Raw genomic sequence first — 27690 nt, 5'->3', positions numbered from 1 at the left:
TCCAGAGTCTTTGCCTATGGGTGGCGAGTGCTAGGACCACACTGGCTGTTCTCTAACAGCACAAGGCTGTCTGGTAACAACACCAGGACTCAGGAAAATAATCTCAACTTGGATAAGAAAAAACAGACATGCTAACATATCAGATAGTTCCTAAGTGATGAGAATTTTAAAGCAGCTATATAAAAATATTCCCATGATCAATTAAGGACATGCTTGAAACAAATGAAAAAGTACAAAGTACTACCAAAAAAAAAAAGGTGAAAGAAATACAGAGTTAAATGGAAGTCTTAAAACTGGAACATATAATAATCCCACTGGATAGGATCATTGGGAGGATGAAGATGATGAGGAAAGAATGAATAAACTTCAAAATTTAAAAAAAAAAAACAGAAATTACCCAATCTGAACAACAGAGAGAAAAACAGACAGAAAAATTTCTTTTAAAAAAGGTGTCAAGTACCTGTGGGACTATTTAAAAAAAAAAAATCTAACATTCATGTTATTAGACTCTTAGAGGAGAGTAGAAAGCAGGTAGAACTGAAAAAATACCTGAATAATGGTCAAAAGTTTTCCAAATTTGGCAAGTATAAACCTAAAGATTCAAGTAGCTGCCCAAAGCCCAAAAGAGGATAAGTTCAAAGAAAGAATCTTGAGAACAGAACAATTCAAATGACAGGGGTTTTTTCACCAGAAGCTATGAATACCAAAAGAAAGTGGTGCAACACTTTTGAAGTGCTGAACAAAAAGACCTGTCAGCTCAGAATTCTAAGGATATCCTGAAAATATCCTTCAAAAATGAAAGTGAAATCAAGATGTTTACAGATGGACAAAAGAAACCAAAAAACAAGAGAATCTGTTATCAACACACCTACCCTGAAAGAAAGGCTAAAGGAGGCTTTTCAGACACAAATAAGGAAACTTGGAACATCAGAAATGAAGAAAGAACAATAAAAAGAAAAGTTTTCTAAATTGTGTTTTAAGGTTGATGCACAAACTATAACATTGTCTGATATGCTTACATAGGGAAAATATTTAAGCAAATTATATTATAAAGGGGAGAGGGCATAAAATGGGAGTAAGGCTTCCACACTTTACTAAAGGCAATAAAATGTTGATATCAGTAGACTGTGAAAAGTTGCAAATATATAGTATAATGTGTACAACAACCACTAAAACATTATATAGAGAAATACACTCAAAAACACTACAAATAATCAAAGAGGAATTCTAAATAATGTTCAAGTAACCCATGGGAAGGCAGAAAAAATGAAATGGAAATAAAAAACAGAAAAATAAAATAATAAAATAGCAGACTTACGCTGTAATATATCAACAATTACACTAAATATAATGGACTATCTACATCTTTAAAAGAGAGACTGGCAGAATGGATAAAAGCTAAACTATAAGAAACTTACTTCAACTACAATGATAAAGATTAGGCTGAAAGTAAAAAGATAGTAAAATGCAAACATTAATCTTTTGTTTACTACATGAAAACATTAATAAAAAGAAAGCAGAAGTGGCTAAATTAATTCTAATAAAGTAGACATCAGAGCAAAGAAAATTACCAGAGAAAAAGAGGCAAATTAAATAATGATAAAAAGGTCAATTCACTAGGAAGATACAGTTATCCTAATCATGTAGATACTAAACAACAGAACTTTGGAATGTAAGAAACAAAAAATGATATAACTGAAAGTAGAAATATCTAAGTACACAATTATAGTTGGGAAATTACAAGAAGTCCTCTCTCAGTAATTGATGGAACTACTAGACAGAAAATCAGTAAGGAGAGAAAAGAACTTAACAACACCTCAACCAGTAGATTTAAAGGCAGCTCAGCAAATTATACATCATATATGGCATGTGGTCTTGTTTAATGATCTGTTAAACATAATATATAACTATTTTCTATTGTTTTCTTTTAATAATACAAAAGTGATACATATTTACTGGAGAAAAATACTGATGTTTGTGAAGTAAAAATTAAAATACCCTTGTCAGCTCCAGCCAGTGGCTCAGGAAATTAAGTGCCAGCCTGTGAACCAAAAGGTCACTGATTTGATTTCTAGTCAGGACACACATGCCTGGGTTGCAGGCCAGGTCTCGGTGGGGGACACATGAAATAAAAAATAAAAATTAAAATTAAATAAAATACCCCTGTCAGTTTGTCATCACTGCCCTGAGATAATCACTCCTTAGAATATGTATTCTTTAAATTCTTTTCTATGGACAGTTTTAATTTAATTTTTAAAAGATTTTATTGATATATTTTAGAAGGGAAGGAAAGGAGAAAGAGAGGAAAAGAAACATCCAGAGAACGAGATACATAGATAGGTTGCCTATCACATGCCCCTAGCTGGGGACCTGGCCTGCAACCCAGGCATGTGCCCCAATTGGGAATCAAACCAGTGACCTTCTGGTTCACAGGCCTGCACTCCTCCCACTGAGCCACACCAGCTAGGGCAGGACCATTTTAATTTTATAAAAAAATAGGATCATACTTAGCATAGCATACTTTCTGCAACTTGGCTTTTTTCCAACTCAGTGACATATACTGACATCCTTCCTAGTTGGCTACATACAGATCTAACATGTGAAGTACTCATAAAAAATGTTCCCAGAAAACATCATGTTCTTTGATAATAGATGTTCCTTACAGTTACATAATGGCTATCAGATTAATGTTAACAGCAGAAAGAATAAAACTGCCCTTGAGCAAAAACATAGCAAGACAGTTGGAAATGCTCTATAAACAATAAAAGTAGTAAAAAAGTAAAAACATAAGTTTTAATCATAAGCGCAAGGGGGGACACACAAAAATAGAATTTATCTATAAAATATTGTGTATTTATTCTTACATGTTTAAACTTCATTCACCTTCCAAGTACTCTACATTTCATGCAATACATCTACTGAGACTTTTTTCCATTGTGCAAAACAGTTTTTGAACTCCTTGATTTTGATGTTATTTAGTGCTTCTGCCATTTTTGTTTTACCTCTTCCACATGGGCAAAATGTTTCCCTTTGAGGACTTTTTTCATCCAGGGAAACAAAAAAATGTTGCTCGGAGAAAGATCAGGTGAATAGGGAGGATGAGGCATGGAGGTCATGCTGTTTTTTGGTAAAAACTGCTGAACACTCAGCGTGGTGTGGGCAGGTGTGCTCATAAATTACCCATCATGAAGTGGGCAAACACCTTGAGAGAGTCTTCAGAAAAATTCACTGAGGCCAAACTTAGCCTCTCGCAACACTGATACAGATGGGTTCCTAGAACACTCACCTAGCAGGTGAACCCTGTACTACACGGGGTCCGCCCTCCAGAAGATAATTCAGGTTTTTGGGGGTTACCCCCCTCGTATGTTTTCTAATATTTTTTAAGAACTCTACAATCTACTTGACATCATTAATAAATAAAAAAAAGGTATTCTACCATATGCACAAAAGAAAGGGGATTGGGTAGGCATTATGTTCATATAAGTATATTTTTCCAAGAGTGAAATACTCACAGCTGTTTCTCCTTTTGAGAGATTTGTTTCTGAAGACTGTCGGATTTACTCTGACATTCTTGTAGATACTTCTTGTCCTCATCTTCAGCTTCCATTTGCGCCTTCTCTGCTTGCTGCAATCTGGTGTAATTCAAATCAACTTTGGGTAAAACTGAGGCTAGAACTAGGGTGTAAAAGGGTGAAGAAGACAAATAAAAGAAAAATGGGGAAATAGAAACATTTCTAAATGAAAACAAAGTTTGGGGGAAAACTCACAAACTCAAACGTGAAAGAGCCACACAATGTCTAGAAATTGTTTTGTGATTTTTTTCAATATAACATATAATATGCCCAGAATACTATCTTCAAATTTGTTTTATTTCTTGTTCATAATTAATAATGCAAAGCAATACAGCCTTTACCACTTTTATAGAGCATAATGAATCAGATTTCAAAGTATAATAGGTGTGTTACTACTTTTTTACAAAAACCATGAAAAGCATAGTATTTATGCCTATACTAGGTGAAGAAGCCCCATTGTTATGTTAGGATGTGTATGCCAGGAATCAAGTGCACTAACAAGGCCAAGAGCAAAGACCTGCAACTACTTTAAATAACAGCCTAGTCCTCCCTATAGGATCATTATGCATTTACTAAATTACGCCAAAGCTGTATGTATATGTGTGTGCATTTTAAGATTTAAAAGTATTTAGTACCAGTTGGCAACATTCTCTAGAGGTTATTTTTGTTCTTTGAATTTTGTCATTGAATTTTTAAAACTTGCTAAAATGTGATTTCCATTTGTTCTTATTTTTAAGTCATTGCTTCTCCCTGTGCTTAGCTCCACTCCCTGTCTCCTACGGTCACCTAGGATTTCTTAGATTTAACTTCAGTATTTTTATATGAAAACATCTCCCAAGTATTCAAGTGATATTAATTCCTTGTAGGGAATCCTAAAATAAACTTCCATTCAGCTAACAACAACAACAAAAAAGCCTCTTCTTTTCTTCCTTAAAACCATACCAATGGGGCAACCCTCACATACTTCAGAGGTATGAATGCCACTTCCAAGGAAAAGAGTAACATTCAAGTTGTCTTTAAATCTAAATTTGAAATATTAAGGTGGAGGGAGCTTTTGTCTAATGTTATAGAAACTAAAAAAAAAAAAAAGAGTGAGGTAGGCCTTGAAGTTGTGCTATCATAGAAAACAATTAAGGGGAACTAGAAACTTGAGGTGCTGAAGCACAAGATGATGGCCAATCTGGGTTACAAACTATTTTAAACATTTTAAAAATTAGTAAAAGAGCCATTAGGCAAACCGTGGACCAACGGTGGAAAAAAAATCTGTGCCAACACATTGTGAAACCAAAGGTTAACTTATTTTTAAACAATTTATATATTTTCCATCAAAAAGTAGCTAAAAAGATAAAACTGCATTTGAAAATCCTGACCTCTGAAGGTCAATACTCAAAATCAGCCCTTGTGCACAAGGTTTGAGGGATGTGTTTTTGGAAATCCAAGTGCACCCACTCTGCTTTATGGCAGTGTGCTACCATAGCAGCTGATCAAGAAGTGTACAGGGTCCCTAATACCCCTTTAGAAGACTTAATAGCATAAATTCTTTTCTGTGTAATATATTATAAAATTGTTGATTCTCTTTCAGTCTATTTAAATACAAGTGGTTTTCAGAAAGATATATCTTTGACCAGCTTGTACTGGTCCTGAGTGTCACTGCTGGCACATTTCACCAATGACATTGCAATTGTCCTAGTTTGAGTTAACAAATCGTTGTCACTTCATAATGGAATGGACAGAAATCAAAGACAGAAAAAGGTAATAAAGATGTCCAAAATGTAAAAATGGGGATAAAGAAAACAAAAAAGAAAAAAGAAGAAAGAGGATGTCAATAAAAGAATATTCATGTCAATAAAGCATTAATAGTTATGTTTTTCATAAGTAGATTCAAAGAAAGCAATGATAAGACATATGTTGACACCAACATGACAGATCAATGGAAATACATTACATTTTCCAACAATAAAAGTGAAAAATGCCAATATAAAACAATTCAATTTAAACAAAATTATTTCTTGGGTTGGGTTAGGGGTCCTAGCTCAAAGAAACAGAACTAAACTGTCAACTCGGAAAGCTCGATTTCAGATAAAGAGATGGTGAATGACAAAGGGTATGACAATCAATATGCATGGAAATCAATCAAGGATAATTCTACCACGGATTTTGTTTGTTTTACACTTTTTCAACGTTTCTGTTTGTGTATTTGTTTTATGTAACGTAACAGACTGAACCACATGAAATTGCTGATATTAGGCCTTTTTAAAAAAATCTATACAATGGCAAGTTCAAATGAATCAGCCTAATATAAAGCAACTTGATTCCATGCAACAACCAAAACAACAAAGGCAAAATTCTGCTGGGCTTAAAAAAAATCATGTTCTAATCTAAATTTCCCTAATGGTTTTTGCGGCAGGTGTCAGAGTTGAATAAAGGAAAGGGGGAGAAAGAAAGGAAAAAAAGAAACTAAGACTAGAAATGCTGTACCTTTGTTCCAGCTGCCTCATGGCTATAGTAATTTTATTGGTTTTGTCTTCTAGTCGAGCAATTATTTCATTTTTTTCTTTCAAACTATCTTCAGAACCCTATTTAGAAAAACATAAAAGCTACAGTGGTTTTGACTTTTATACCTGAATATTTATAAGTTTTGTATACCATTTTGCTGTGGGATTGTCACTTTGCAATGAACAGTTAATTTATAGATTAAAATACTCTCATGATATAAAGCAGTAGTACTACTAGTCTTCATTTAAAAATATAATAAAGGGAAAAAACACTCAGCTTTCATTGTTTTTGGAAGACAACAGGATAAACTCTTATAAAATATGCTATTTTTGAAATTAAATTGTAAAAGGATTTTGGCAACAAGTCTACTGAACAAAGATGTCACTTTATTAGAGAATTCATAATCATTATAGTAAAGCATTTCAATCAAAATTAAATCTTTTTCAGGACTATGCTATATAAAAAGTTCACAGAAATGTCCTGCATAATTAGATTGAGTTTTCCTAAAAGATTTAACTTTCATACTGTTAACCTTACAGCAGTAAAAAACAAATTCAGATAGGTGATTTTGTTTGTTCTGACATTTTTTCATTGCTACATATCTGAAGCTTCCATTTAGAAAAAAAAACCACCTCACTTTTTATAACCAATATGGCAGAGTTAAAATAGGCTCATCTATTAAAAACCAAACCCTATATACAAATATTCATTTTCAAATTATATAACAAGAAATTCCAAGAATTAAAGAACATTCCTTACCTGCAACTTTTGATACATCTCTATGTTAATTGCTTTAACTTCCTCTAGTTGTTGTCTAAGGCCTATCAGAGTATCTTGTTTCTCATGGATATCTTTCTCCAGCAACTTCATGGCGAGTTCAATCTCATGCTTCATACTAACTTGCACGGCTAGCTCACTCTCGACATCCTGTAATTGCAACGTATCCTCAATTCACATGCCACTTCAGGATGTCAAAATCACATACACGATAGTTAACGAGGCCACGAAACAGTTTCTATTCAATATGCAGACTACTCCTTTTGACAAAGTTATAAGCCCCACTAAAGGGGATCAATCAAGCCCTAAAACAACATTCTAAATATTTTCAAATGCATATTTTGCTAAAAATGAAAGCATTTCCTAGATTGTCAATTATCATTATTCTACTAGCTCAAGGATGAAGTATTTTTATGCCTCATAGACTCAGTATTGATTTTCCTTAAGTAAAACAATAAAGCAATGCATATAAGTGAAAGCCAAAGATAACTCAAAATCCTATTTCACAATTTTAATTTCTTCTCTTAAGGAATTTTACATCAAAAAGAAAAGATGTTTCCTAATATTAAAGACAAATAGCAAAAGTAATGAAAAGGCTCACAATACTTTCTTCTTCACCTGGGTAGTAGCTACACAGGTATTTACATTATAATTCATTAAGCTATACATTTGTATTTTTCTGTAGGTATTATATTTAATAATTTAAAAGGGTAAAAAAGTTAATTTTAAGTATGATTTTACTAATATTTGAATACAGCATTCTATTTCCTTTTTTGTAATGCTGGTCATGACCTATTCATTTCAAAAACACACACTGTAACAGCTTAAAAACACCATTTAAAAAAACACTGATCCAGTGGGAGCTTAAAGAATTTGAGGGATTTGAGTGAGGCGGATTGCCATCCCACACCAAGGAAGATAAGGCTGAAAGAGATTTTAAATGGTGCTTGCTTAAGGGTAAATAATAACTATTATTATTATTATTAGCTAATGTAACTTAAATGCAATCTACCTGTCGTAACTGAGATTCATCTCGAAGCTGCCTTCTGGCTTCATTGTACATTTCATCTAGACCCTGTCGAGAATGCTTATATGTTTGAAGCTCAGTTTCCACATCCACTTTGGTAACCTAGGAAGAAAACTTTTAATTCTATCATCACTGCTATTAATACAGCACAGAAATACCCAATCTATACAAAAGTCCCAAAAAGTAACAATTTTTGACACCAGTCTATTTGCAATCAGTCTGTACTTACCTCTAGGTGTTGCTGTGTTTTCATTAAAATCAATTTATTCTCACTTCGTAATTGATGATTTTCTTCTTGGAGTTTAATGATATTATTCTTTGCTATTGCTAACTAAAAATTATGAAACATGGGCAAAAAAACATTTTAAACATCTTTATATTTGTTTTACAGGTTATGTTCATGGCTATAAATAATAGAAAATAAAATCATAAAACTAGTACAAACAACTCTCACAATTACAGAAACTTTAATAAGAAATATGTGTTCCTATTACCCCAGAATACCAATTAAAGAAATTTACTAATTTCTACTGTTTCCTTTTCTTAGTCAATATATATTATGTTAATCAAAACATATTATGTTTATCTGGTTTACAATATGCCCTGAATAAAAGTGCCTGAGTCAGCATATAAAGAAATATGTGGTAAACAATAAAACTGTAAAGACTGTGCAAAAACAGAAACATCTATAAGGAAAAAAGGTTTTGCTGTCATTGGAAATGACATTTGTGATAACAAACAGGATGCCCTGTGAAACATGGCACACTGAGTGACCAATGCAAATATGAGACAGCTCTCAGAATCAGAATTAAACCTGAATGACTAAGTGAATGAATGGCTTGCCTCTGAGGCCCAGAATAAAAAGGATCCTAGGAAAGGAAATCAGGGACCACTTCCCAGTGTTGGCTTGCAAATAAATCTCTGAATAATTTGTCAAGGATACGACTGAACTTCACAGTGTGCTTAAGGCCAAGAAGAAGCACAAACCTGTGAGCAGCTCTCTCTCATGGTCCCAAACTATCAAAACGAAGATGCATTTTTAACTTCAGTTATACGAACAACCATGTTTTCCCTGGTTTGAAAACATAGGGCAAGTTTTAAAAAAAATAAAAATTTTAATTAACAGGGGAAACAGGGTTAATAGCACTAATAAAATAACAGATTTCTTAATCTACCTGAAATAATTCTGAAAATAGAAAGCAATACTTCTATGGTTTAATAGATTTTTAACATATTAAAAAATAGTATAAAAAAGAGAGCTAACATAAATCTCTGGTTCTGGGACCACCAGAGAGCCACTTTGACAGTGCAGGAAACCAGAGCACATGCAAAGAGTTTTACACATGGGAAGGTGAATATAGAGTGGATATGATCATGCTTCAAAAGAAAAGCAATCTGAATAGTGGAACAAGAGGGAGAGTATCATTTCAGCATGAAATTCTAACTATAGGTGACTCTATATCTAAAATCAGGCTATCCAGATTTAAAAATGAGAAGCACAGCTTACTTATAGAAGAGTATGTAAGAGTTTCATCCTTGACGTTCATTCCTAGAAGGTGAGTATCTCAAAACAATTAAGATTCACCTAAGATATGTGGTTTCTCTCAAACTTTTTTTTTTTTGCATGGGCAAATTTCATTAATTTTTTTTCAATTAGTTTACATTTAATATTATTTTGTGTCACTTTCAGGTGTATAGCATATGGGTAGCCAATCATATGAATTCCAGTACCCAACTGGCACCATACAGTTATTACAATATTATTGTGTATATTTCCTACCCTGTACTTTACATCGCTATGACTTTTGTAACTACTAATCTGTGCTTCTTAGTCTCTTCACCTTTTTCACCCACTCCCCAAAATCCCCTTCCTAAAAGGCCTTTTTCTCAGAGATGTGAGCAGGGTGTAGGGAAACCATGAAGGACAGTGCAATACTCTGGGCAAGTAACAGCAGGAAGTCATGGGAAGAAGTTAGGCAGTTATTGGAACCTGGAGAGAGAGACAAAGATCCTAGGAAGAACTGTGCCCTTTGATGAAAGCCCAGCAACCCTTCATAAATACCTTATTCTCCAGGCTCCTTCTGAAACATCTGTGATTAGCCACCCACTCTTGAGATGGTGGTGCCTACAAACCACCACAAATCTGAAGAGGCTACCATTCAACTTTTCAATTACAACTATGTTGCATATTTTCTTCCATCTTCAATATTAAAATGGCTACCCCAAAATTCATCAATTTTGATAAGCCTTTTTTTAAAATGCATGCTGATAAGACAGCTGTCACAATACAATCTAACAAAATTGTTTCAAATGAAGTTAAAGATAACTAAGCTCTACTGGAGCCATCTTATAGAAAAAAAAAACAAACTTGCTGGCCAAACCAATGTAAGTATTCCATCATAATGATGAAAATGTGTGTGTGTGTGTGCTTTTTACACTCATGCTGAACATGAAAAAGGATCACAAATTCTCGGTTCATGAAAGACAATTATCCATGGCCGGATGACAATACCTCTTCAATCAGCTTAGTATTTGACTTTTCTAATGAGTCAACTCTTGAATGGAGACTGCTGACTGTGCTGCTGAAATTAATAAAGAAAAAACTCATTCAAAATCACACAAACTCACAAAGGCAAGAAAAAGTATGTTATCCTGGACTCTATGTTAACTGACATGTACCAAATGCCAACTGAATTTTGAGTGTGGGAGTTTCAATACGTTGGATAACTTGATTTAGCTAGAAAAACAGTAAAGACTGTAGCAAAAGAACCAATATTTCTTTAAAATTTTATTTGATGCTGCTCATTCTTTTTTGCATTCTTAGGGTCCCTTTTTACATTTAACTTCTAATATTTAGGAATAAAAATTTTACACAAAACAGTATTAAATATAGTTAAAACTAAATTTAAAAGTTATTTTTAAAGGGTGAACTTTAAATGTCCATTTTGTAATTAAGTGGCTTAATGATGCTTATAAACAATGTTAATGAACGGAAGTCCCATTCTGTTTCCCCTCTCCACTTTCATAAAAACTTAAAGACCTCCAAAGTCACCTGTTGTTGAGAAATGTAAATATGTGATACCTAGTATCAGGAATGTAGTCAGCCTGACACTAAGCAAACACCTCATCTTTCAAGGATAGTCAAAAGTCAGGTTACACCACATAAACACACTTGTTTTTTGCATTTTTGTTTAAATCAATCAATACTGGACATTACTGTACATTTTACTGAGTCTGATTTTCAACGGCTCCTTGATTTTACCATCTCAAACTTTATCTAATAAAATGTAATATGCTGTACACATCACAGTAAAGATGTATAATAGATTCAACAAATTTTATACCATTTTCAGAAACAACTGTTGGCATTTTAGTTATGCTGTGAAACAGGAAAAGTGTTTTTTCATTTATATTAAATCATTTTTCACCAACAATACCACACTGATGATAAGCTATAACAAGCACAGGACCAGGAGATGAAAGACCAAGGTTAGAAACACTGCTTTTCTACTTTCTAATTGTGTCACCTCATAAAACCTTTCCTAGCTTCAGTTTCCTTACCTATATAATCAGACAATAATATTTGCCCCACGTATATGTGAGAATGAAAGAATAAAAAAATAACAATAAACCCTCAATAGTGGTTTTCTTTGGAACACAGGTGAATTCTATTTTTTATCTGCTTTCTACACTTTCAAAATATTCTAAATGTTCATGAACTATTTTCCAATAAGAAAAACAAAGAAATGCTTTTAATACATAAAATATAAAAAAGGCACTAGTATTACAGTAACTGATTGACAAACATATAATTTAAAAGAGACTGAGAAAGCTCATTTGAACCAAATGGAATAGTCTCTAAGATAAACTGTTGAGTAAAAACAGTAAAGTACAGAATAGTGTAAAAAAGTATGCTACCTTAGACTTCCGGCAAGATGGAGGCATAGGTGGACGCACCATACCTCCACGCACAACCAAGATTAGAACAACAACAATTTAGAGGCAGAATAACACCCAGAACTGACATAGAATTTATCTGAATGGAAGTCGGACAGCCAAGTTGAAGTAGACCCGTTCATCCAGACCGGTAGGAGAGACAGAAAGGAGCAGCGCCGGGCGTGGGTTGTGGCGCGTGCAGGGAACAAGGTGAATTGGACGCATAAGGCAACCGGGAGCGCATAAGGCATCTGGGGCATGCAAGACCACAGCGGGTGGACCCTGAGTACGCAAGCAACAGCTGGTGGACCCAGTGAGGCAGCGACTGTGGACCAGGGCAGAGCACGCAACCCAGGATCCCAGAGAAGGGACTGAGGTCCCAGGAGAACAGAGCTACCGCCATTGTTCCCTCCCACCCCCACCCTCACATACAATGTCACAATCTAGCAACTGGGGTGCCCAGCCCTGGAGAACACCTAAGGCTCCGCCCCTCACCGTAACAGGAGCAACCAGACCAAAAAAAAAAAAAGAGAGAGAGAGAGAGAGACAAGTCTCAAACAGAAGAACAGATCAATGCCCCAGGACTCACCCTTTTGAGCGACTAAGAGATAGCCAATCTATCAGATGCACAGTTCAAAACACTGGTGATCAGGAAGCTCACAGAATTGGTTGATTTTGGGCACAAATTAGTTAAAAAAATGCAGGTTACCATAAAAGAGATGAAGGAAGATGTATGGCGAACCAATAGTGATGGGAAGGAAACTGGGATTCAAAACAACAGAGTAGACCAGAAGGAAGAAAACAGCAACCAATCAGGAAAGAATGGAGAAATAAGAATTCAAAAAAACGAGGAGAAGCTTAGGATCCTCCAGGACATCTTTAAATGTTCCAACATCTGCATTATAGGGCTATCAGAAGGGGAAGAGGAAAAGCAACAGATTGAACACGTATTTGAACAAATAATAAAGGAGAACTTCCCCATTCTGGCAAAGGAAATAGACTTCCAGGAAATCCAGGAAGCTCAGAGAGCCCCAAAGAAGTTGGACCCAAGAAGAAACACACCAAGGCACATCATAATTACATTAGCCAAGGTAAAAATGAAGGAGAGAATCCTAGAAGCAGCAAGAGATAAGAGGACAGTGACCTACAAAGGAGTTCCCATCAGACTGTCAGCTGATTTCTCAAAAGAGACCTTACAGGCAAGAAGGGGCTGGAGAGAAGTATTCCAAGTCATGAAAGACAAGGACCTATATCCCAGATTACTCTATCCAGCAAAGCTTTCATTTAGAATGGAAGGGCAGATAAAGTGCTTCTCAGATAAGGTCAGGTTAAAGGAGTTCATCATCACCAAGCCCTTATTATATGAAATGTTAAAGTTATCTAAGAAAAGAAGATAAAGAAGAAACATGTATAATAAAAGGACAGTAACTCACAACTATTAACAACTACACCTAAAGCAAAACCAAAAGAAACTAAGTGAACAACTAGAACAAGAACAGAACCACAAAAATGGAGATCACATGGAGGGTTAGCAACAGGGGAGTGGGAGGAGGAGAGAGGGGGGAAAAGGTACAGAGAATAAGTAGCATAGATTGTAGGTTGAAAATAGATAGGGGGAGGGTAAGAATAGTATGGGAAATGTAGAAGCTAAAGAACTTATTAAGTATGACACATGGACATGACTAAAGGGGGGATATGGGTGGGAGAGGGTGTACAGGGTGGAGGGGAGTGAAGGGGGGAAAATGGGACAACTATAATAGCATAATCAATAAAATATATTAAATGAATAAATAAAAACACCAAAAAAAAAGTATGCTACCTTATGTGTAAAGAACTGGAGGAAGATGAGAAATATTAGAAAATATACGCATAGCCCTGGCTGGCGTAGCTCAGTGGATTGAGCGTGGCCTGGGAACCAAAGTATCCCAGGTTCGATTCCCAGCCAGGGTACATTCCTGGGTTGCAGGCCATAACCCCCAGCAACCGCACATTGATGTTTCTCTCTCTCTCTCTCTCTCTCTCTCCCTCCCTTCCCTGTCTAAAAATAAATAAATAAATAAAAATCTTAAAAAAAAAGAAATAAAAAAAAGAAAATATATGCATATTCTTACTGATTTGCATAAAGCATCTGTAGAGACATTCATCAGAACCTAGTATGCTAATAAATCCCTGAGAGAGAAACTAAAAGGTTAAAGATCAGGGAAGAGGGAGACCTTTCATTTAACGCTCCTTTTTAAGTTTGAACTGTGGGAATATATTGCCTGTTCCCAAAAAGTGAATAAAAGTTTAAAAGCAAATAAATAAGTAGCACAAGTTTGCACTTAGAAATGAAGTTTCAGAGCCCTGGCCAGGCAGTACAGTGGGTTAGAGCATCATCCCCATATGCCAAGGTTGTGGGTTCAATCCGCAGTCAGGGCACACACAAGAAGCAACCAATGAATGCATAAATAAGTGGGACAACAAACCAATGTCTCTTTCAAATCAATTAAAAAATAATTAAAATAGCCCTGGCTAGTGTGGCTTGGTAGACTGAGCACTGGCCTGACAGCCAAAGGGTTGCTAGTTCGATCCCTGGTCAGGGCACATGTCTGGGTTGAGGGCCAGGTCCCCAGTTGGGGGTGTGTAAGAGGCAACTAATTGTTTCTGTCACACATCGATGTTTCTCTCCCTCTCTTTCTCCCCCTCTCTTTCTCCCTTCCTCCCCCTCTTTCTAAAAATAAGTAAAATCTTAAAAAAATAATTAAAATTAAAAAAATACAATTTCAGAAATACAAATGACAAAAATACAGATACATACAATGCACACGTTTCCTATGATATCTATTATTAAAACTCCATGACTGAAGAAGACACTGACACAAAATCTTCCCTGTCTCCAATTTCAGAGGGAAAGCAAGAGTTACAGCTTATTAGCTTTTCTTCAATGAGAAAATGTTTATTTGTATCTTCTGATTATAATACATGTTTATTGGGTAAAATGCAGAAAATACAGAAAACTATAAAGAAAAAAATATAAAGTATTCATAATCCTATCATCCAGAGTTAGCCAGTTTTGCTAATTCTTCCTTTTAACTAATGAGAACCGTCTATTTCTAACTATGTAGCAAATATTCACTATACCTGTGTTATATAGTACGGTAGCCATAAGCCATTTGTGGCTACTACTAACCACTTAAAATGTGACTAATCCAGGTTTAAATGTGCTATGTGTAAAATACATACAGAATTTTGAAGATAGTACCAAAAATTAATATAAAATATCTTAATAATTTTATAGTGATTAAATATTTAAATGATAATATCTGGGGTTAAAAACCTTTTTAATTAACTTCAGCTTTTTTTTACCTTTTTAATAAGGTTTACTAGAAATTTCCAATTGCCTATGTGACTCACATTATACTTTTATCAGACAGAACTGCACTATAGTACTTTACAAACAGATACCAGGAATTCTCCCCAGATAGAGTATTCACTGACAGTTCCAATGACCAGGTGACATTGGAAGGAGAAAACTTCCACCATGGAATATGAAAGCCACATTTACACATGAAGCCCTTTGAAGTAGGAGAAAATGAATTTTTGAAGCATCAAAATGACATAAACTTCCACCCTATCTAATCTTTTTTCTTAAGGGCACAGGGATGTGTTTGAAATTCTATTTTTAAGTTCTCTGAGGATTCCATTTAAAGATCAGATTCTCATTTTCTACTGAAAATGAATTATCTCCAATAACTCTCTGTATCCTTATACTTTTTTATTTTCTCTATTCATTATAACCCTTTCTCAAAGATGCACAGAAGAACAGAGTGTACTGTTCTAAGTACACTCAGAATGTACTAAGTAGTCCAAGTACCCATAATACTTACTTTAGTTGTCTATTTAATTCTTCAACATAATTCTTCTGGTCTAATATGGCAGCAATTTGAACATTCCTAAAGGGGGGAAAAGTAGTTTTGTGCTAATTGGAAAGGTATTTAGAGGGTACCAAAGACAATGTCTAAATCATCTAAAATTGCTGTAAAATAATATCTAAGCCATTTAAAATTTTAATACCATAATGGTGAAACATTATCTTGCCTTTAAAATGTAATAATCTTTATAATTGTAGCAGTAAGCTGCTTGATTATATTAAATAACTATAATATTTATTAAATAACTTGCTAATACTAGGTTTAATGTACCATTAGTATATTTTAAAAATTTTGTATCAATATGATTTATTTTCTATTGAAATATATGACATATAACATTGTGTAAATTTAAGGCATACCACATGTTAGCTCGATATATTTATATTGTGATATGATTGCCATTGTAGCAATAATTAGCAGCTCTATCACATTATATAATTATCCTTTCTTTTTAGCAGTTGGTGTAAGTATAATTTAAATTTAAACAGAATTAGATCTTGAAATAAACTAGTGCATGTAAGCTTGTGAACAATAAGCTTTCATCCCTTTTATCACAAAACACAGCATACTACTAAAATGGGTTTCAGACCCCAGTGAGGTGACTCAGTTGGTTGGAGCATCATCCCGTGTACCAGACGGTTGCAGATTTGATTCCCAATCAAGGAACATGCCTACGTTACAGGTTTGATCCCCAGTCACGTGCAGGACACAACCAATCAATGTTTCTCTTTCACTTCAATGTTCCTCTCTTTATTCCTTTCTCTCTAAAATCAATGAAAATGTGTCCTTGGATGAGGATGAAAAAAAATTATAAAATGGGTTATAGAAACTACCAGTATAACCAAAGTCATACATCAGACCAAGGTGTCTTTCCAAGTGGTCTTTGCTTTTTAAAGCTTGTATATGGAAGTGAAAACTAAATAAAGTAGGAACTACACACAAATAATGGCAATAAAAACACACTGTAAACAGACGAACCTCATACTGATTTGTAAAGACCTGCATAAAAAAATACATGTGAAATAACTTATGAAAATCATACCTTTCTTTATTTCCAATATCATCTTCATTCTTTAAATACATGGAAAAATCAATCACTCCAACCTGAATTTATAAATAAAGTTATTTCTATTTAAAGGGGAGAAATATCTGAAGTACATTTAACATGCAACTGAATTTTATTCTTATTTTTTCTTTACTGTTTAACCACACTGTTTACAACTTAAAGTAATAGTTGTATCTGGATCAAAGACGAACACTGCAAACTGAAAACACTCTGCACTGGTACTCATCACTTTCACTTACTTGTGAATCTAAATCCTCTCCCTTTACACACAGATTAGCATCTATCACATTCAGGCCAACCAGTAGCCCAACAATTACTGCTCCTTCTTCTTCCATCATTAGTGCATGATACTCATAGAATTCACTGTGAAAATTAAAATAATAAAAACACTGAATCAAAAATTTATTTCAAAAACTAAATTTTGTAATCTCAGTACCTTATTACAAACATAAAACCAATAAATATTAGGTATCTTCAAATTAGCCTTTCTATATGTGAAGTTAAAATTTTTGAAATTTAAATGTTTATACAGAAAATGTAAAAGAAAGAGATCAAAAAAGATAAAATTGAAAAAGAAATTTTGAATGCTAAGGAGGAGAAGCAAAGATAGATCAAAAGAAAAAGAGGCATCACTGAGGGCTGGAATGTTTGTGACTCTCAGAAGATACAGTGACTGCTGCTGATGTGATTACAACACTTTAATTAGAGTTGAATTTTCAATTCTAGGATTTATTAAGACCCTTGAAATAAAGACTAAGGTAACTAAATGAACATTTGACATATTTCAAAGCCCATGTTCAAGTCAGACCATTTGATATGTGTATTGCAAGTGTTACTAATAGAAAACCAATAAAAGATATAGGTATCTATATTCTAAAAAAACAGTTCAAATAAGATACTCATGAAAGAAATTGGACAATTTAAAAATTAATACTTGACAATTTATATCAAAAGAACTAATTATCACTGTCTCATGCCTTCTTCAAGAAATCACATGTAAGCCCTGGCTGGCATAGCTCAGTGGATTGAGCGCTGGCTGCGAACCAAAGCATCGCAGGTTCGATTCTCAGTCAGGGCACATGCCTGGGTTGCAGGCCATGGCCCCCAGCAATCGCACATTGATGTTTCTCTCTCTCTCTTTCTCCCTCCCTTCCCTCTCTAAAAATAAATAAAATCTTAAAAGAAAAAAGAAGTCACGTGTATAGTATTTAATCACTCAATTAACCTTCAGAATATTATTGAGAAATTGCAGGTGCTTAAAGTATGGTCATTCTCATTTAAAATATGGGAAAACCAAGATGTACAACTAGAGTCACAAGTAAACCCAAAACAACTAAATTCTCCAGAACATCAGACATGCACTCTAAAAGAACAAGAGTGAATTAAGGGGCTACCATGGGCCCACTTCCTTTGAAAACTGATTACCTTGCTTTGACAGTCTGTCTTAACCATTTGGCCTCCAATTTAAACTGATGGTTTACAATGCAGTCAAAGCAGTAGTTTGGACATTCAAGATCTAAAAAGAGACCTCTTGAGCTCTGGCTGGCGTGGCTCAGTGGATTGAGCACCAGCCTGTAAACCAAAGAGTCACCAGTTCAATTACCAGTCAGGGCACATGCCTGGGTTGCAGGCCAGGTCCCCAGTTAGAGGTGTGCAAGATGCAACCACACATTGATGTTTTTCTCCCTCTCTTTCTCCCTCCCTTTCCCTCTCTCTAGAAACAAATAAAATCTTTAAAAATAAATAAATAAAATAAAGAGGGCTCTTGAACTAAAGCCCCAAATTCCACTATACATTTTTATTCATAGAACTGTAATTTAGAAAAAAAATGTACCCTATACTTTAAAAAATGAAACTTAGAAATATAAATTTCCCCCTCATCAGCTGATAAAAAGCTTGCAATATTCATTTTTAGATTATTTCCTAATCAATGTATGTCCTCCACAATGATTTTCTCACTCATTTTGCTCCTCCTTTTATTTCATGCCATCTTATTGTATTTAACGAATCATTTTTTACTACATCTTCAATCTTTTTTGGAAGACAGAATATAAATGAAATAAAAAATGAAAATGAATACAATTTAAGGGTACTAACCTCAAGAGATCCCTTTGAATTATTAAGCAACGAAGATAGTCAGCCATTTTTTTTTGCATGAGGGCTAATCGAAGCCACGCCCTTGCACGACCCAGGGGGGTCCTAAAAAGTAAAACCAATTGGTAAGAAAACAGCCCCAGCCCAAAGATAATGGACTACATGTTCTATCTCTGTTGAGGTACACTTTAATAAGGAAAAAAAGCAATTCATCACGGTTTTGTCTTCGTTTCTCTAGTTTTAAGCCAGCTCTTCAAGCATGCAAACCAATCCCTGTGAACTGTTTAAGTTCTAAGGTAAACTTGCCTCTGTAGGACACCTAGGTACCAGTTTAAGGATTGGAACAAATGACTTTCTAAAAAGTGAGAATATTTCTACAAGCAGCATTTAGTCACAATGGGCTTAGCCTTCTAAAAATGAATATGCAAAATGCATCAATAGAGCAGTATAATGCCGTAAAAAATAACTGACATCGTATCCAACTGTAAAAAAATCACAGCAAAGCTAAGAAGGTACCAACCTGGTAACTAATCAAAGAAAAGTCACCAGGCTGCTTGCTTTTTTTTCAAATGTTTCCTTTATCCAATTACCCTTAAATATTAAATCTCACACTTTTCTATCATTTAGTAAAAGTAAAAGTTTTAGAGAATATGCATGATTTATTAAAGAGAAAGATATCATTTATACTTTTATATTTTCTTTTTTAAAATATATTTTATTGATTATACTAATACAGTTATCCATTTTCCCCCCCTTTCTCCCCTCCACCCTGCACATCACCCCCCACCCACATTCCCCCACTTTAGTTCACGTCCATGGGTAGTTGTACATGTAAGTTCTTTGGCTTCTACATTTCCTATACTATTCTTAACCTCCCCTTGTCTGTTTTCTACCTACCATTTATGCTACTTATTTTCTGTACCTTTTCCCCCTCTATCCCCCACCCACTCCCCCGCTGATAACCATCAATGTGATCCCATTTCTGTGATTCTGTTCCTGTTCTAGTTGTTTGCTTCATTTGGTTTTGGTTTTGGCTATTTTTAGGTTTGGTTAATAGCTGTGAGTTTGTTGTCATTTTATTGTTCATATTTTTTATCTTTTTCTTAGACAAATCCCTTTAACATTTCATATAATAAGGACTAGATGATGATGAACTCCTTTAACTTGACCTTATCTGGGAAGCACTTTATCTGCCCTTCCATTCTAAATGAAAGCTTTGCTGGATAGAGTAGTCTTGGATGTAGGTCCTTCCCTTTCATGACCTGGAATACTTCTTTCCAGCCCCTTCTTGCCTGTAAGATTTATTTTGAGAAATCAGCTGACAGTCTTATGGGAACTCCTTTGTAGGTAACTGTCTCCTTTTCTCTTGCTGCTTCTAAGATTCTCGCCTTATCCTTAATCTTGGCCAAAGTAGTTATGATGTGCCTTGGTGTGTTTCCTTGAGTCCAACTTCTTTGGAACTCTCTGAGCTTCCTGGATTTCCTGGAAGTCTATTTCCTTTGCCAGATTGGGGAAGTTCTCCTTCATTATTTGTTCAAATAAGTTACCCACTTATTGCTCTTCCTCTTCTCCTTCTGGCACTCCTATGATTTGGATGTTGGAACATTTAAAGATGTCCTGGAGGTTTCTAAGCCTTTCCTTATTTTTTGAATTCTTGTTTCTTCATTCTGTTCTGGTTGAATATTTTTCTTCCTTCTGCTCGAAACTGTTCATTTGAGTCCGTTTCCTTCCTGTCACTGTTGGTTCCCTATACATTTTCCTTTATTTCACTTTTCATAGCCTTCATTTTTTCCTCTACCTTGCAACTATATTCAATCAATTCCACGAGCATCCTGATTACCAGTGTTTTGAACTGTGTATCTGATAGGTTGGCTATCTCTTCATCACTTAGTTGTATTTTTTCTGGAGCTTTGATCTGTTCTTTCATTTGGGCCATTTTCTTTGTCTCAGCGAGCCTGCTACCTAGTAAGGGGTGGAACATTAGGTATTCACCAGGGCGGGTCAACCCAGTTGCTGGGTTGTGATGCTGTATGTGAGGGGGAGGGTCTGAGAGGGAACAATGGTGCTTGCTCTGCTCTCTGCTGTGTTTTCAGTCACTTCCCCCACTACCCATAATCAAATTTGGGCCCTTCTGGTGCTGATTCCCTGGTGGGTGGGTTTGTGTACATTCTAGGACCCTGTGGGTCTCTCCAACTAACTCTCCTGTGAGGCTGGGAGTTTCTCCTTCTGCCTCAACCCTCACAGGTTTTTTAGTCAGAGTCTTTGAGGTTTTATTTCCCCATACTGGAACCCTAGGTTGTGCAGTCTGTCACACTCCCCAGTTGTTTCTCCCAGTTTATCTGCACGTGAATGTAGGACCGCCCGGTCCTCCAGCCACCACCTTGCTGTGAGTCCTCTCTGCCCAGCTTCCCATCTCCATCCCTCCTACCGGTCTGGATTAATGGTTCTTCTTTAACTCCTTGGTTATCAGATGTCCATATAGTTCGATTTTCTGGCAGTTCTAGTTGTTTTTTGTTTTTAAATCTGTTGTCCTTTTGGTTGTTCAAGGAGGCACAGTATGTCTACCTACCCCTCCATCTTAGCTGGAAGTCTATATTTTCTTATTCACAGAACATTTAAGCAGGTAGTATGGGAGGAAACTTAACCTTCACTTCTAACAGCTTGAGGTTCTTAGGCTTAGCATTTTAATGACTACTATTCTTCAGAAAACATTTTTTACTTTTGTAGAATTTGGCTTTTTAAAAACAATATGAGCCCTGGCCAGCATGGTTCAGTGAACTGAGTGCCGGCCTGTGAACCAAATGGTCACTGGTTCCATTCCCAGTCAGGGCACATGCCTGGGTTGTAGGCCAAGTCCCCAGTAGGGAGCCCTTGAGAGGCAACCACACACTGATATTTCACTCCCTCTCTTTCTCCCTCTTTTTCCTCTCTAAAAAGTAAATACATATTTTAAAAAAACAATATCAACATGTATTTTCCTATTAAAATAAAACCAAATCTTATGAGATAACCCATGTAAAATAATGATCTTATTACCAATACAGTGCTTAATAAATAATAGCTTACTTTTATCACTCAATTAAGTACAACTTGTAAACATGTAGATGTTGTGATAACCAGAAAACGCTACCATATTCCCCATAACATAAAATCCTCTCTAAATTGTAAACCTGACTGAAAGAAAGCAAACTGATGATGACAGAAAATACTAAGCATAAAAAAAAAATGATCTCATTCACAAGAATTAAGATAAACTAAGAGAGCTCTAATATCTCAATCATACCCTAAAGAGTGTAAGACCTTAGCCTTAACAACACTTTCTGCCTGCAAAAAATTTTCAACACTTATGAGTTATTAGCTAAACTATTCAGCTTTTAGGACATTTCATAAATATTTGCATAGTGAAACAGGGAGGTGATACTATAGGTCCCAATTTTCAAAGGAAGAAAGTCATTTGCACATGTCCTATGTGATATAGGTGGCTCATCTGAGAACTCAAATCTCCTGAGCCTTTGCCTGAATTTAGTCTCCAACAAATTGTTGCTGACTGCCTACTATTGCAAAACATCTTAACACTCAGGAAACAGAAATGCATAATTGATACATTCTGTTTTAAAAGAACTTGCAATTTCCTGCAATACAATGCAAGAATTGAAGTAAGTGATATAATAAAGAAATGACTATAGTGATAAGAACATAAAAAGAAAAAGCAGTTACTTATTACTGAAGGGGCTAAGAAAAATCAAGAAATTTGAGCTGAACCATGAAGAATGAACAGAATTATATTAGGAGACAATGGGAGAAGGCTACTTAAGGCTGAGAAAAGATGAATTAGAATATGAAGTACTTTTAAGGAACAGTGAATATACTTCTGTGGTTACAGATGAACAAGTAACAATATGACTTACTTAAGACCAGGTAAGTCTCGGACACTAGCCCCTATTTCCTCTGCTTCTGGGTACAGCTTCTCCACTAGTTCCAAAGGACCCCAGATAGTTTTGTTGTAACTCAAAAATGATTTTCTTACTGAAAAAAAGAAAATATAATGCATATGATTTCAACATATGTATATAAATACAGTAACTTCTGTTTAAATATTTAATTTCAACATTTCTAACAACATACAATTATTCAGAGACCTTACATCTTTTATCACACTGCAGAGTCCTATTGATCAAGAGCCTGTTAATCAGGATCCTGATATTTTTCCTTAACAGAAATATGTACCTTGGCCATTCTTCCACATCAGAAATATGTAGGCAGATAATTATAGTAAAAAAAACAACTGGGCCCATTCTTTACCAGTACCAAAATGGAAAGGTTGAGGGCCCTAGAAAGCTGATCTTTATCAGTTTATTAAATAAAGCAAAGACAAATAAATATATTAGTTTTTTTTAAATCCTTACCGAAGGACATTTTTTTTCCATTGCTTTTACGGAGAGAGGAAGAGAGAGAAAGAGAAGCATCCATGCAAGAGAGAAACATGAACTGGTTGCCTCTCAGACAGACCTGGTCTGGGAATTGAACCTGCAATCCTTGGTTACAGGATGATATTCCAACCAAGCCACACAGGCCAGGGCTAGTTACATTAGTTTTAAACATGAAAAACTGAGGCTTTCCTTTTTCCTTTTTTTCCCTCTGAGATTTGGGTAATACAAAACCATAAATCACTATCCATTTCTTTCTTAAGACTGAACAGCTCTCCTGCAGATGCACTGTGCCTATCATGTGCACCACCCAAGGACGACCATGAAGGGAGGCAATTTTTCCTTGGAGGAAAAAATCAAACAGCACAAGTAGATTTATGTTTCATCAAAATAAGCCTATGACTATTAGGAGATGGCTCATGATATTTTGTGAAGTAAAAGAAAATAAAATCAGAGAAGTTTAAAATTTAATTATTTTGGCCATCTTTTGGTAAATTGCATTTCAGCAAGTTGGGAAAAACTAAAAATCTATGTTACTGTTAGTTTTTTTTTTTAAATGAAACGGAAATTTTCAAAAACAAGTCCTAGCCTGGCTGGTATGGCTCAGTGGATTGAGTGCCAGCCTGTGAACCAAAGGGTCAGTGGTTTGATTCCCAGTCAAGGCACATGCCTGAGTTGCAGGCCAGGTCCCCAATATGGGGTGAGGGAGAGCAACCACACATTGATGTTTCCCTCTCGTTCTCCCTTCCCCAATCTCTAAAAATAAATAAATAAAATCTTCAAAAAAGAAAGAGTTAAGCAAGCCCTGACTGGTGTGGCTTAGTTGGTTTGGTCATCCTGCAAAGCAAAAGGTCACCAGGGACATGCCTAGGTTGCGGTTCAGTATCTCAACAAAGCATATACGAGAGGCAACCAACTGATGTTTCTCTCCCTCTCTCTCCTCCTCTTTCTCTCTCTCTGAAAATCAATACACATATTCTTGGATGAGGATGTTTTTTGATTTTTTATTTTAAAAAAGAAAGTAAATCTTTAAAGTTTTCATGATAAGAAAAAAAGAACTTGTAATTATGTGTGGTGATGGATGTTAACCAGACTTGTGATAATTTCACAATATATACAAACATCAAATCATTGTGTTGTATACCTGAAATTAATATAATATTATATGTCAATTATATCCCAATAAAAATAAATGAATAAAATTTTAAAAAACAAATGAGTACATCAATAACATCACATAGAATTTCTCAAATTTTGGTGCTAAGACTCCTTCTCAGTATGAAGTACATTTTATTAAAACCATGTTTAGATAAATCTCTTCTTCTGCTTTTTACATTTACCCACACTCTCATGCACCATAGTCAGAATCTCTAAGCCCTCCCAGCCTACTCAGGCTCCTAGTGCAAGAAACCACGTTTCTTTTGCTTTATAATAATTTCCTTAGTAAACAACTTCACTCACATAGCTAGCTGTCTACACAGCTGTTGATCATATGAATTAGAGACCAAAACTGTCCAATGATCATAAGTAAAAGAACAGTTATTATGTAACAAATGTTAAGTACTATAATACATTTTACACATAAGATAATTCAACATGAACTGTATAGAAGAACACAATATTCACTAGTAATATTGTTTTCAGGGAGTACTCACATTTCTATCATAACCCAATTTAGAAGACAATTTTTCTAGATATGTTCCCATGTGCTAAGGAAGTTTATATTTCAATAATCAATTATGTTAATATATTTGTTCAATAGGGCTTAGACTAATAAAGAGTTCATATCGGAATCACCAAACTTGACATTTTTAATATAACTCTATAAATGTCCTAGAAAATGGAAACCAATTCAGAGTATGTTGAAAAAGTTTTAAGTTAAATATGCTTTTTAACTAAATACTAACAAGTAATCATTTTCTAAGACCACCCATTTCAAAACATAAAGCAGTAGGATATTTTCTCCCAAAACCAACCCGAGTATTTTTAAATGTAAAGTAATAATTATGGCCTCAAAACAAACAAAAAATAACATATTTTCAAGGATGTTTAAGATGGGAGAGAGATTGATTCTAATTTTTTTTAAGTCTCATGATACCTTTAAGACCGTGTTTCAGACAATGTTCCATAACAACAAAGAACTGCTGCAAGGGGGGATAGTCAGAATCCAAAGTGCGGCCAAAGCTTAGAGCAGATTCAATGAGTCCTTTGATGCTCAGTTTAGCCATATTTAACAAGTTTGCTCGCTCTACAGCTGTGGGGTCTTTTGTAGCTGAAAGCACAAGAAAGGAGTCCAAGATCATTTGCAAGACATGACAGTGAAAAATATACAAACTCTTTCCTTCCCCTATAAAACCAACAGTGCTTGTTTTTCCTTGGTCAACAAATTTGTCTTCCTAACTAACCTACACCCCTAGTTAACTTCACTTTATGTCTCTGTCACACAAGCTACAGAACTCTATCAAGCCCACTCCAGCCAACATTTATAAATTATTTTCAAGATCCTGCAATGTGGCTATTCCCTGGTATTTATTTTACTTTTATGATACCCCTTCAGGGAGTATGAGGTTTTTTAAATGCCTTTCTGTAGAGGTAAATTTGAACTAATATGCAACATGTTTAAGCGTCTCACACAAAAGGTGGATAGCAGGAACCATCCAAGAATGAATTCCAAGGCAAAAAAATTTCAGAATAAACTGGCAATAAAATAAAAGATACTTAAAATTTTAAGATTCCAGTATTACTCATAACTATCATGACAGATACATAAAAACACACTGACAAGAGAACACAGAGGAAACCATTCAATTTTCACTCATTTTAATTATCTTGTGTTTTCATCATAACTGTTGTTCTATGTTGCGTGAGTTTTTTACTTTCCAAGAGGAAATAAAAAAACAGGATCCAGTTTCACATTAAGGTTACCTACCCCTCTTTCCACACAACTGATTCAGTAGAGTAACAAGTTAACACATACATTTAAAAATTTATTTCAATTGATATTTTCAATACACAAAAAAATATTTTTTCTTTCCCACGAATTTTATTCTCCGCTTACTTAGAAATTCAGATGCTTCCCCATACTGCCATTACCGTTTAGAGTGGCAGGAATATTTTCAGCAAACACAGATGACAAAATGAAATGCAGAAAAATGAAGCACTTAATAAAGCGTTTCGTAAGCTCTGACAAGTTTACTTCCCCGGAGTAAACCAAGTGTCCGTTTTTCCTTCATTGAACAAAAAGTCCAGGGTTCCCAATGATCTAGTATTCTAGTTCTAATCTCATATAGTCAGGCAAAAAATGCAAACAGCCACAAGTACTGTGACCTGGCCAGCAGGTGGAAAATCTCCACACACGTCACTGCTTTAAATACGCACAGTGCTATGACTCCCTCTTTTTTTCGGGGGCGAAACCATTTAATGTTTCATAATCTATGGAAATTCTCCATTTTTCTTAACAGTTCCCATCACAATCTGTAACGCACGATGCGACAACTAGACAAAGGGTGCATTGGCAGGGCCGGCCTGGGCGCCAGCAGCTTCGCGCAGAGCCTTTACACCCGGCCGCGCCCCGCCGGAGGCGTCCGGGCTCGCGGCCCCTAAGCAGAGCCAAGGGCCAGTCCCGGCATTTGCCCGGCCCTAGAGCCCCTTCCATGCCCACCTATCTCCCTCGAGTAAGACTGTCTAAAAAGCTCGGGACGCCCGTGCGACCCTCGTGGAGGGCTCACCCGGGGTCCTACGCTGCATCGCTGCCCCTCCCCCGCCCTTGGTGTCCCGGACCCAGGCCAAAACCTGAGACCCGTCTTCCCTCTGCCACCCACAAACCTGAGCTGTAATCGCCCGCCCCCGACCGTTCCCCCGACCAGGGACAGACACCGCGGCCGACCCTGTCCTCGCTAGCTAGAGTCGGCGGACTGACACCCCACGATTCCTAGGCCCAAGAGCTGGGGCTGGATGGAACGACGGGCGGCCGCGCGTTGCCATGGTGACCCCGCGCGACCCTGAGTCCCTAGCTGCCCCGGCCTAGTGCAGGCTGGGTTCCGCCCCAGTTCCGACCCGGAGGCCTCGGAGCCCTCCACCAGTACTCCTCCTCCTCCGGCCGCGGCCTTCGGCCCTGGACGCAGGGCTCAGACTCCGCTCTCGGCCCGCTCCCTTACCCATGGCGGCGGCGGCGCGGTCTCGGGCGGGGACTGCCTGGGCCGCGCCAGCAGCTCCCTTCAGACGCGCGGCGGCCGCCAGGGCGTCAGCGACCAGACCCGCTGCGGCCCACAGCGCTCCCGGCGGCGGGAGGGCGCCCGGGAGTTCCGCAGCGCTGCCAGTGGGGCGGGGGCCGCGGAGCCTACGGCCGGCAGCGGTGAAACCTGCCTCCGCTAAACCTGTCGCA

General features: G+C 36.2%; 1 protein-coding gene across 4 annotated transcripts in view; it reads right to left on the bottom strand.

The window, feature by feature from the left end:
• The window catches only part of RUFY2 (RUN and FYVE domain containing 2), a 44634-nt gene extending 16944 nt beyond the window's left edge, over positions 1-27690 (bottom strand). The window contains exons 1-13 of one of the 4 annotated variants that reach the window (XM_045842172.1): positions 27464-27690; positions 25405-25578; positions 22788-22905; positions 18883-18984; positions 17025-17148; positions 16762-16823; positions 15675-15740; positions 10385-10454; positions 8102-8203; positions 7858-7974; positions 6828-6995; positions 6051-6148; positions 3513-3632 (exon numbers count right to left, since the gene is read on the bottom strand). In XM_045842172.1, coding sequence (XP_045698128.1) covers positions 3513-3632; positions 6051-6148; positions 6828-6995; positions 7858-7974; positions 8102-8203; positions 10385-10454; positions 15675-15740; positions 16762-16823; positions 17025-17148; positions 18883-18984; positions 22788-22905; positions 25405-25578; positions 27464-27467 — 1325 coding nt within the window. In that variant the 5' untranslated portion in view covers positions 27468-27690. Of the gene's footprint in view, positions 1-3512; positions 3676-6050; positions 6149-6827; positions 6996-7857; positions 7975-8101; positions 8204-10384; positions 10455-15674; positions 15741-16761; positions 16824-17024; positions 17149-18882; positions 18985-22787; positions 22906-25404; positions 25610-27362 lie in introns of those variants that run through there. The other 3 variants (XM_045842175.1, XM_045842176.1, XM_045842174.1) reach the window with 3 other exon arrangements.

The sequence above is a fragment of the Phyllostomus hastatus genome, unplaced genomic scaffold, assembly GCF_019186645.2.
Source record: "Phyllostomus hastatus isolate PE091 unplaced genomic scaffold, TTU_PhHast_1.1 phas_contig_38, whole genome shotgun sequence".
NCBI classification, from domain to species: Eukaryota; Metazoa; Chordata; class Mammalia; order Chiroptera; family Phyllostomidae; genus Phyllostomus; species Phyllostomus hastatus.
This window is presented reverse-complemented; position numbering and strand designations above follow the sequence as displayed.